At 31.9% G+C, this 12,639-nt stretch overlaps 1 protein-coding gene across 1 annotated transcript in view; it reads right to left on the minus strand.

The window, feature by feature from the left end:
- Positions 1-487: 487 nt before the first annotated feature.
- The window catches only part of LOC114329917 (regulator of gene activity), a 189,187-nt gene continuing 177,035 nt past the window's right edge, over positions 488-12,639 (minus strand). Inside the window, exon 5 of the mRNA XM_050653369.1 lies at positions 488-10,782. Coding sequence (XP_050509326.1) covers positions 10,566-10,782 — 217 coding nt within the window. The 3' untranslated portion in view covers positions 488-10,565. The remainder of the gene's footprint in view (positions 10,783-12,639) is intronic.

Genomic DNA, 12,639 nt, shown 5'->3' on the forward strand with positions numbered 1-12,639 from the left:
ATGAGATTTATTTGAAATCGAAATACGTATAAGCACATATTGGAGGTCCTATTCTGTAATCAAATCATCTTTATTTTTATGCATTTTTGTGGATATAAATGCAACTAGTTCGCTAAAGAATATTATGACGGTGAACAAGTCGTGAATGCAATTATAGATCGCACTCTGTTCTGTTTTACATTTTCATCTTAAAAAACGCAGAGGATAATAATTCGAATTTGAGTTTCTGCCTCTTTTGACTTATGATTAAAATTATAGTTTGACGAAGAATACAACTCTCCTAAGTTTGGAATTTATCTCTCTGGGTCATATCTTTAAATTCATTCATGTTTATGATCTGTTGATTCTGGTCTTTACTATTTTGTATAGTTTTCATATATATGTAGTTAAACTTCTAGTTAGATTTAGTAGTTCATTCGTTTGTGACAAATCCTAGGACCATTTAGGATTAAGGAAAACATGTTTCATTAATAGAAAACAACTCGAATAGTAATGTAAGGACCATTTTCCAAATATCTATATTACATAATAAGGTGCTCACTCGCAAATTGAGATCTATAAATATGGAGTTTTTCAAAATTCAGTTAATGATTTATTTAATGTACAGAAAATATACAAATGAAATGAAAACTGTATAGATATATAACATTTTTAATCTTTTCATTGTTTTAATACTTATCTAAATTTGAAAAATATATGGGATCAGAATACCCACTATTTCTCAGTTGTCAAATTAAAATAGTACAGATTTAATAGAATCGGTTCGGGCGTCAAATATCCAGATATATCACAAAAAAAAATTAAACAAGTTGTATTAAACAATTAAGTTATTTTCATACTGTAAAATTATTCAACCGGAAATAAAAAATTTAAAAACATAATTTTGGAAATTATTTAATATTTTGTCATCATGTTTTGACAGCTATCTAGAGTGTCCCAAATTTGATGAATTTTACGATTCTCCTTTAGTATGGAGGTATTGCTGAAAATATTTGAAGTATAGTATTTTTACTACAAAAACGTTATTACGTAGGTCAAAATTTTTGACGTAAGAGAACTGTCAAAACATTAGAATGTAACTTTTCATTATTGCCGTGCTTATAATAAACATAGCAATAATGAAAAGTCACATTCTAATGTTTTGACAGTTCTCTTACGTCAAAAATTTTGACCTACGTAATAACGTTTTTGTAGTAAAAATACTATATATTAGTATCCTATGATTGTTTCATTAGTATGATAACATAAGTCATTATTATGTTCATGATATAAATTTATATTGTCATGTTGACCAGCATCACTTCATTAGCTTTTTTTAATGAAGCTGTCCGCAAAATGGAGGTTGCATGGATATCTTGAAAATGATAGGTGGACGCAAATATATGTATCGAGAGATATATACGACAGATCGAACAAAGGTTGCTGAAAATTGGTTATTTAAATTATTCGAAAAAATCAGTCAGATGATTCACAAATACCATTGTCACTTATTTATTCAGATCAGAATACGAGATTATTTTTTTGTGATGCTATTTTGGATAAATAGTTTAGAACAATCCTCTTATCGAGTCCTTACCGGCGAAACGATTGGAAGGTCGGCTTTCATTAAGAGGACAATAAAAAACTGCTTTGAAAATAATCGATTTACTTTGTAGTCTGTTACTAGAGGTGTTAAAAAGTGACAAAACTGTTAGGAGGAAATTGAGGTTACTCAATAATAATTTTACACTTAGTAGCACTATATGTGGACATACAGTGCATACTTTCTTGCAAAACAAAACGGCTGGTGGCGTTAAGGTCTAATAACTTTGGTTATTTAAAACTATCTCGCCTTTGGAGCGACAAGCTGATAGTTTCACAGAGTAAAAGGCATTTTAGACAATGTTTTGATACAGCTTCTCACTCGTAATACATAAAGCTATCAGATTTCTTCATAATGATGACGGATTGATGCTATAAAGGCTGTTTGTCTTTTTTCTGAAACAGTCATACAACTGTAAGGGATTAACTTATATCAGTTAAAAATGAATAACCATTTTCAATTTCGTTGCAAAACGAAAATACAGCCGAACCATATTCCAGTCCAATCAGAGAGTGCTGCAAGCACCTCTACCGGTTTCGAAACTTATTAGTCTCTCATCAGGAGGCACATATGCTGCTCTCCCTGATCCAACCAAAACAAACCCCAGCGTGCAGTCCCGAATTGCAACGAACGAAATGGCATAGATGCCCTAGCGGCAACTGCTAGCAAAAGACTAAGTTTTCACTCTAATGGCATATAACATATCCCACCAGAATGAAAACAATTTTTGATTTACATTTACTCTGTGTGGAGTATGAAGGGAACCAGTCTCGTTGGAACTTTACCGCGCTGAGCAGATGTGACGTGAATTGTAAATTGTAGAATTCCCTCATCTTCCTTAGTCTCAGCATCCGTATGGCTTGCAAATTGTAGAAGCCTCGGAGGTGTAACCAGAGAAGGTTCCCATTGTTTTCATTCTGGTGGGATATGTTATATGCCATTAGAGTGAAAACTTAGTCTTTTTCTTATATCAGTTACTTTAATGAGCGGCATACAGCTCTGAGTGAGGTAACACATCGTAAAACGGCAAAAACCGATAAGAAGCTAAATTTTCAACATACACTCGGAATAACAAAAAAAAAAACTAAAAGCCAAAAGTGCTTGAACATTCCCTCCCCATCCAAAAGGTTTATCCCTAAAAGTGTCGTAACACTAAAAAATACAAACATCGTTTTGATGAGATGTACAAGTATAAGATAACGAAATTAGAAAATGTTTGCGCAATTTGACGCAGAAATGCCCCCTTATTAACAAATTTTATGTAGGAAAGTCATTATTTTTATTTGTAACTAGTGGCGGCTAGTGATATGAGTTTGGAAAGGCCAAAATTACCTAATTATTTAATTTATAACTTCTTCTCGCGAGGAAGACGCGTAAAATTAATATTTTAAATATTATTGACATTCATTGGTACTTGTCACCATGATTTGCAATTACCAATATTTAAAATGTTTACGTAGATTTTTTTGTACATATTTCCATAATGATAATCTTGCTATGTGACTCTGATGAAAAAGATTGTTTATCGATCTACCAGCTGCATCTGTCAGTATCTTCTTCTTACCGTTCCTATCTGTTCCGGATGTTGGCGATCAGCATGGCTCTCCTAACTTCGGAATAGTCCGGTTGTCGATGTATTGAACCACTTTCTCCGGTTTTGAAGCCAAGATATTCTTCTTCTCCCTGGTCCACTCTTCCCACATACCTTGCCCTGAAGAATGAGTTGCAGCCAGCCATATCTCTGTTCATTCCTCATAACATGGCTATTCGCGAACTCAATCGACTATAGGTGGCAGTGCAGTTGCATGAAAATGGCCGATGTAATTGGGATATCGTATTTTTCTATAATTAATATTGTTATTGATGTAATTAATTAATATAAATAAATTATTTATAAAATGAACACATCCGACAAGCTTTCAAACGACGTTCATACATAGATTAACGGATAATTGGTTTATATTTTCATCCCAATTCCTCTAGTTCCAAGTAAGCGGCAGCACCCTCGCTTGAGCTCGCGAATAACTATATAAGATATTCTAGATTGCGTTCTTTGATGGTTTAGGTGATCTGTCAGTATGCTCGATGTAAGTCGGATTACTCCATCATTGGCTCTACAACCCATATATTCCCATAACCTATTATTCCATATACCCAACATACTGGAGGAATATCGAAAAAACAGAGAGTCATGTCTATACAAAAAGAAGAAGACATAAAAAAGACATTATAGGTTAAAAGCAAATTATACCGTTATTCTTCAGCAAAAGCTGATAGACGTTATCACGAAGGTAGTGATGGATAGTGAGATAGGTTACGGTAGGAGGAATAGACTGATAGAGAGAACCTAGTTGTAGAGAGTGATAGAATAGGGCCTTTCATCGATTGTCATTTGTTTCGAGCTTCTGTCATATGTTGTATAATCTGTGTATAATATTAATATACACGGATTATACGACATATGACAGGAGCTCGAAACAAATGACTAATTAATTTAAAAAGAAATTACTTCCCTTGACGTTTCGCGTTCCTGATCAGAAGCTTATTATGTCAATAGGGCTTTTCATTCATAGTCATTTGTTTCAAGTGTCTGCCATATGTTGTATAATCTGTGTATAATATTAATATACTCGGATTATACGACGAAAATTAAAAAGAAATTACTTCCCTTGACGTTTCGGGTTCCTGATCAGAAGCTTATTATGTCAATAGGGCTTTTCATTCATAGTCATTTGTTTCGAGCTTCTGTCATATGTTGTATAATCTGTGTATAATATTAATATACTCGGATTATACGACATATGACAGGAGCTCGAAACAAATGACTATGAACGAAAAGCCCTATTGACATAATAAGCTTCTGATCAGGAACCCGAAACATCAAGGGAAGTAATTTCTTTTTAAATTAATTAGAAAAATGACAGAGCAAGTGTAATATTAATACGGGAGAAAGAAAGAGAGAAAACAAATATTTAAAAGGGAAAGGAAAGTTTTAATTTAGAATTTGATTTAATTTAAAAAACTACAACTACATATTAGGAAAAATGGAGTATTTTTAACATAACCACACAATAGTAACACACCATGAATGTGGTAATAATAATCTCGTATTGCGATCCTGTCGGATTTTCTGGCTCCAATTGCATCGTTAACCTTGTGTCATGGACCTAGTATCGATGTACACTAGTCCAGGGGGCGAATTTACAAAAGCTATACTAATTCAGTCATGGGGGCGACTGAATTCGAGTAGGTTTTGTATGCAGAATATTAGTTACATATTCTATACTGTTACGGTCCACAAATTAACTGTATTGGTGTAGGATTTGTAAGCGAATTTTTTGATTATTATTGAATAAATGTCTAGACTGTTTCAGTCATGTAAGTAAAACTAATCAAGTATTTACTTAAGGAGATCGGTAAATAGTTTCAGCTCCAATGCTATTTAAAGGGATTCATTTTTTTCGAATCCTGAGAAAACTACTAAATATTTTTGAAAAATTTAAACGCAGAATGAAAGATTACGTTCTTACCGAGAGCCGAAAGTCCCTGAAAACCTATAATTTTTATTTTAATAAGTTACAGGGATGAAAATCTAAGATAAAATGTAGTGTGATTTTAAATCTTAAATATCTCATGTAAAAGAAACTTTTTATTTATTCTAAGGGACTTTCAGCCCTCAATAATAATTTAGTCTTTCATTCTGCGTTTATATTTTTTTAAAATATATATTAATTTAGTGCGTTGTCATACAACGCACTGAGTCGAGTACAATATGGTGACAAGACAGTGACAATTTTAAATATTTGACATTGCATCGGGAATATTTTGAGTTGTTGATTAAATAATATTGATAGTGTATTTGATAAATAATTGATTAGTAAATAAAGTTATTTATTGTTACTAAAAAGTTATTTATTGTTTATTATTTATGGAAGATCCAAGCAGAGAATACTCCAGGATACATTCTGTGATCCAAGTATTTTGTTGTTAAAGATGTTCAAAATTGTAAACGTTCCATAGTAACAATATATTATTAAAAAATCACTATCTCTTTTTTTCTTTTCTCGATTGAGTATTTGTTTTTGTTGTAGAGTATATAAATTATTATAATCACTGAATACTAGTGAAAAAATTATCATATTAATTAACTGAATTAATAATTTAAGCAAGTACCTAACAGTTATCCAAGAACATTCAAAAGCCATCTCTTTAAAGTTAATAATGACATTGTCAAGTAATGTTTACATATCCATACTAGTGAGAATTTTACTACACGCCATTTGCGTGGAAAAACAGAAAAAGTAGGGATAGCTGTAAGTAAAATATTTGCGCCTTTACTCTTAAGTGGATTTATTATTATATCATAAAATTTAGATATATTTTGAAAATGAAAATAAACAATATATATTTGGATATGATTAAAAATTAAAAATAAATGAATAACTACTAATGTACGAGTATATACAGTATGTATGTCCCTGTAAGTTGGAACCATATGGAAAACTTTTTTATTAGTGATTTTACGAAAAAAAGTTATTCTTCATAAAAAGTTCTGCGTGGTCTAAAACCTAAGATGCAATCATCTGATATCAAAATTTTCAATAGAATATGAGGAATGTCAAAAAATATGAATTTATCTCAAAGTAAAGTACCTTATATTATATTTCACAAGATTGAAAATTGTTATTAAAAAAATTTGTTTGGACTTAAAAATAATGTTCTAATATGCAATTACATTCTTCTAATTGAAATTTTTTCACAAATTACAACCCAACATCATTTTTATTTATAACTCCGATATTATTAGGTTTACGAAAAAAAGTTATTCTTTATAAAAAGTTTTGTATGGTCTGGAAACTAAGATACAACTATAATTTATCAAATTTTATAAATTTTATACGAGGTTCGTCAAAAAATATGAACTTCGTTCAAGATTAAAGTACCTTTATCGTTCACAATATTTCAATTTAAAAGATGTAACTGTATATTCTTACATGTTTTTTAGTTTTTTAATTCTGAACAACTTTTTATAATAAAATTTTTCAATATTGTGCAAAATAAAGGTACTTTACTTTTGAGCGAAATTCATTTTTTGACATACACGGTATAACATTGATAAAATGTGAAATATTATAATTGACTCTTATTTTTTAGAACGTGCAAAACTTTTTATAAAGAATAACTTTTTATAAAGAATAACTTTTTTTGGTAAAATTAATAATTTCGGAATTATCATACTTAAATAAAAATTATGTTTTGTATCTTCAAAAAGTTTTTTTTCAATTAAAAAAATGTAATTGCGCATTAGAACATAATTTTTAATTCCAAACAACTTCCGATAATAACACTTTTCAATATTATGGAATATAAAGATGCTTTACTCTTGAGAGAAAATCATATTTTTTGACATACCTCGTATATTATTAATAAAATTTGATATCTGTTGATTATATCGTAGTCGCTCTATAAACGTATAAATTTTTATTTATACGTCCATGACTGAAACAGTATAGACATTTACTCAATAATAATCAAAAATTTCGCTTACAAATCCTACACCAATACAGTTAATTTGTGGACCGTAATAGTATAGAATATGTAACTAATATTATGCATACAACGCCTTCTCGAATTCAGTCGCCCCCATGACTGAATTAGTATACGCTTTACGGGCTTTACGTGCACCGTTAAGTACGGAGGCAACTCTCATAATTATTAGAAGTGAAATTTGCCAGAATCAAACTTGAAGGTGGTAAAAATGCAATAGACAAAATGGTATATGTCAAAAGTTTGAAATGTTTGGGAAGATGACAAATATCATGATTAAAATACATAATTACATATCGCCAAAGCCCAAGTCGAACAAAAAAATAAATTAAATAAATTAAATAAATATATGCATCTTAGTAGATAACCGGACTAAAAGTCGAACACAATTAAGCTAAAAAATAAATGCTATTGAGTTAAATTATTAATTTTACTAGAAGATGGAATGTTTTTAAAACTAGAAACAATTATTACTAGCATGTATAACATGTAAAAAAGGTTAAATGCTGATATTTTCATGTTGAAATACCAATTGTGATATCAAAGACGAGATCAAAAGTGATAAATAATTAGAATATAGGATTTATGATTAGGGCAATGCAACATTGCTAAACAAAGCCAAATGCGGCAATAAAACATTGATAGGAGACGGACGGTCTGTATACCATGTAAAACTAACTGACACAGTGAATGAAATTGTATACAATGGAAGACTGAATGACCGACTGACAAGATTTTAGGTCGGGAAGATCATGCACCGACGCTATATTTATGAGGCAAGTTCAAGAGAAATCATTATAATATAACAAACCGGCATATTTATGTTTCGAGGACCATAAGAAGGCATTTGACAGGGTCAAATTAAAGGAAGTTATCCATTTGTTATACCCAAGAGACCTCTAGGAATAATTAAAACGATCGTAAACATCTAGTAGAACCACACAATAAAAGTAAAAGTAGAAGATGAACTAACTAACACAATTGAAGCTGGCAATGGGATAAGACATTTCCCTGAGTCCTTTATTGTTCAACCATATCATTGACGAAATATTAAAAAAAGTAAGAGCTAAAAAAGGATACCAAATGGGAGAAAAACAACTTAAACTAATCTGCTTTGCACACGATGCAATACTAATCACTCAAAGTGAAGATGGTTTACAACGTGTGCTGCACCAATTTAACATAACCGCCAGAAAATTTAACATGTTAATTTCCTCAAAAAAGACAAAATGCATGGTTATAACAGCAGATCCAATAAGATGTAAATTGGAGCTGGAAGGTCAGATAATAGAACAAGTGATGGAGTTTAAATTCCTAGGCATGACACTATCTAGCTACGGAAGGCTCGGAAACAGTGGAAGATCAAGTGAATAGAGCAAACAGAGCCGTAGGTTGCCTGAATGACACAATATGTGTGAAATGAAAGGCAGAATTTACTTAACAGTCATCAGAGCAATAACCTCGTAAGTCCATAGGTCCAGCCAGCTGGACAATATCTACTAATTTATTACACGGTGACTATTCGCGTTGGGCATCGCTGCGTTCTATATTGCAGCATATTGGACTTCCTTTTTATCAGCCAAATTTACTCGTTTCAAAAATTTGACAACAGCGGCTACCTCGGTAGTTTGTTGTTACATGTGGTGAAATTTTTTAAGTTATGATGGTGGCTCCACAAAAATACAGTAAGTTGTAGTGTTTTTCTATACTTTACAGTATTGATTGTTTTTAATGTATGTTACTTGATGATTGGACGTATTTGTGGTAAATATATATTTGAAAATAATTACAACTGGACACTTCAGGGGTCCTCTAAACTTTTTGTCCAGCATTTTGGACATTGGGACTTAGTTAGCAAAATATGTTACCATACTCACGTTTTTTAAGTTTAGTTACAAATAGTAAAAGGATATTGATGAAACGTGAATTGGAGACTATTTCGACAGATAACGACTTTTTTAGTCAGTGAAGACAGCGATAATGATCAAAGGAAATGGATTTACAGGAATTTGAAGATGCATGTTGGAAGGTCACTAGCTCTAGGTGGTAAGCCTGCAAGTGGGAGACAAGCTAGTGCGTCTATTTCAAGAGAACCAGACATCTGAAGATGAAGTGCCCATAACTCCTGTAAAAAGTCTACAGTTTTCAAGTTACCGCCTATAGATGTAAGAAAAACCAGTAATGACCATTTGCCAATATGCTCTGTCAGCAATAGATATTCTTATCGCGTTGCCTAAACCTCTTGGATGCACTAAGAAGACGAGATTCTTTTGTACAAAATGCAAAATGTATATGTGTATTTCTCATTAACCAGAATGTTTTTTCAGTTTCATATTTAAATTATATGAAAGCTAAGTCCTGATGTGCATTATGCTGGACCTGTCATATTATGTGTGTCAAATAATTTATTTATAGTTTTTATAGATTTTCGTTTATTGTTTTCGCAAATGACGAGAGAAAATAGAAAATATTATTAAAATAATAAAAACTTTTTTCTTGGGGCTGAAGAGGAAAATGACATATGCGGCAGAAACACGACCTGACACAAGTAGGACAAAAAAAGTGCTGGAAACAGCAGACATGAAAACCCTTCGAAAAATAGATGATAAGACACTAAACTGCAAGAAGACAAAAATAATGATCATTAGTAAAAATACCAACATAAACGCCCAAATTACAATAAACGATACACCGTTAGAAAGAGTGGAAAAAATATGCTATTTGTGCTACAATATTAAGGATACTTAAGATCATAGCTACGAAATAAGAACTCGTATTGAAAAAGCCAGAAGCTCTTTTAACAGTCTTAGGAAGATTCTCTGTAAAATAAGAATTTATTGATTTAATCGTTTTGTACTGGCAACGGAAAAAATACATAAATATATTCCTTAAGTTTTAAATATAGGAAATTATTTATGTGGAGCAGTATACGAGTACAAAATGAATTTTTATTTTTCTCCCTTACAGTATTTGCTTAATAAAGTTAATATCAGTTAGTGGTAAGTTACTTTAAAATAAAAAGTATTTATTGGTTTGCCGGTGTTCTAATCATATTACGTCCATACATTATCATAATAAACAAATATAGTAATAGGAAAATGGAGACTAGTGTATGGTATAACCATAATACCATACACTTATCGTTGATAAAGTCTATTATAAATGACTGTAGAATGCAACCCCACATCACAATAAGTCTAACGATATTTCTGTAAGTTTCATAAAATTTATTTTAGCAAATAATTTTACAGCATGAAACAATAAAATTAATTAGCATTGTACGGATCTGGACTAGCGACTGATATCAATCACCTCGTGATCTCAACCTATTTTAAAACAGTGGTCTTAATGTTTTATGAACGAACCAATTCTATTCCAAATATAATTATACACTTTTCATTTATTCATAAACGGGTGGTGTCATGGATAAGGACTTTCATGAATTGTGGTGTAGGTTTTGATTCATGACCGGTCGCCCTTCGAGTTTGCTGTATTCCAAATAGAATTCTTTTGGGATTTTCCGCCAATTTTGCGGGTCGAAGAAGTAGTAAGTCCCTCTCTCGTATGTTGATGTCTTTTCCATTAGAACCATACCCGGTACTTGCGTCATCCAAAGTTTTTCTTCTATGTGGTACCTCCACTCTCGGCTGTATCTAAAAATAAAAACAAAACTTCAATTACCAATTCAAATTTTCGATTTTAATCGTTTAGGAAAAGACTCGTCCATCCATATGTCAACTCTCCATTTTTGTCCAAGGGTGAGGATTTTATGGCCCTTCCCATTTAGGGTCTGTTTTTCGTTCTTGTTTCCAAAACTCCCAATAATTAAAAAAAAAGTAAGTCCGAACTTTGCGGCTTCTGATAGCACTAATCATTACCTTTCCAACGCATGTCTAATTTTGAAAATCAGTTATACCGTTCAAAAGTTACCGAGCTCAGAAGTATGACTCAATTTTTATTTAAAAAGGGGAAAATGTTTGTGGGTATGTATGTATGTACAGTCGGAAAAATAAAAGAATACCCATGAACGATCACATTAATCACTTATTTTGTATTTGCTGTCTTTTTCTATAAATAACAAACGTTTGTTATAGAAAAAGACAGCATTTCATTTTTCCGCCTGTATGTATGTGTGTGTGTGTGGAAAAGTTACACCGATCTGAATTTCTTTTCTGTGTTTCAAGAGGAGGTCAGGGCCGATTCAGAACCAGTGTAGTTTGTGACTTTTGACTACCCATAAGTTAGCTGTAGAGCTAGGTAGATACAAAATTGCATATTTTTTGGACGTGTATAATATCTTAGGTTCAAGGAGAGCCAGGAAAACCGCAAATACACCAAATAAATAGCATGGAGCTTTCAAATGGTGCCTACGCGGTCAAGATCATATCTACATACGGCTCAGTATAGCCGAAAAACTGAAAAATTAAACTTTTAAAATTTTGGCTTTTCGACAATTAATCAAAATTTCAACCTACGAATTACGCCCATAACATGGGTTTGTAGGAGGACTCTAGACGCGTATAATGGTGTATACCACATATCTGGGAAAATTCGAATTTTTAAGTTATAGGCTTCGTAAGTGTGACCCAATCTATTTCTTATGGGAAAAACGATTTTCAAGCTCAATAATTCCTGTAATACCTTCAGTTATTATACCTGACCTTGTATCCGTCAGATACTACTCGTCAATACGTTTCAAACTCATGTTTTATGTTCAAAATCGGTTAAGCTGTTCAGAAGTTATCGAGCTCCAAAAGTATAATCCATTTAACCATTATCGCCGAAATGGTTTTTGTAGTTGTAGTGGTTGCGACGCTAAGTTTGACCGGGCAATCAGAGTTCATTTGCCGGCCATAATTATTAGGATGGCTGGGATATGAACTCGGATTGTCTTATCACAAGTCTGGTGTCGTAACTACTAGATCATTTACGAGAGAATGCGACAAAGACGACCATTTATAACGCTTAACGTGTAATCGAGAAACATTACATTCAACTTCATACATTTAATTTATAAAAAACTTTGAAAAACTCCTGATAAAAATAAAAAACCTCTAAACGCCGTAAAAATAAGTAGCGCATACAATATTCCAGCTACAAAAGAGCTGATATGAATATTATGTGGCGAGAAAATGTATTGTCATTTTGATGGAAAATAAAATTCTAGTTTTATTTTGAAAGATTTTTTGAAGTTATACTTCTTTAGGCGCGATTGAGATTGAGGGTGAATTTATATTAATCTGCGCGCATGCGCACACCGACAGTATGGTATTAGTCATTATACGGGCTCTGATTGGGTGTTGAAATGATCTGTCAATAATAAATAATTGTTCAATATGAAGGTAAACAAATGTTGTATAATATATTAGTTTTATTGTTGTGAGGACAGAAACAAAAAAGTTTATAATTGTAGTGACTTTTAAATAGTTTTTAAAAGCAACAGGTACGTAATAATTGTAAATGTATCATAGGTACCTACCTATTTGAACCTACCAAAATACATAGTATGT

This window comes from Diabrotica virgifera, chromosome 6 (assembly GCF_917563875.1).
Source record: "Diabrotica virgifera virgifera chromosome 6, PGI_DIABVI_V3a".
NCBI lineage: Eukaryota > Metazoa > Arthropoda > Insecta > Coleoptera > Chrysomelidae > Diabrotica > Diabrotica virgifera.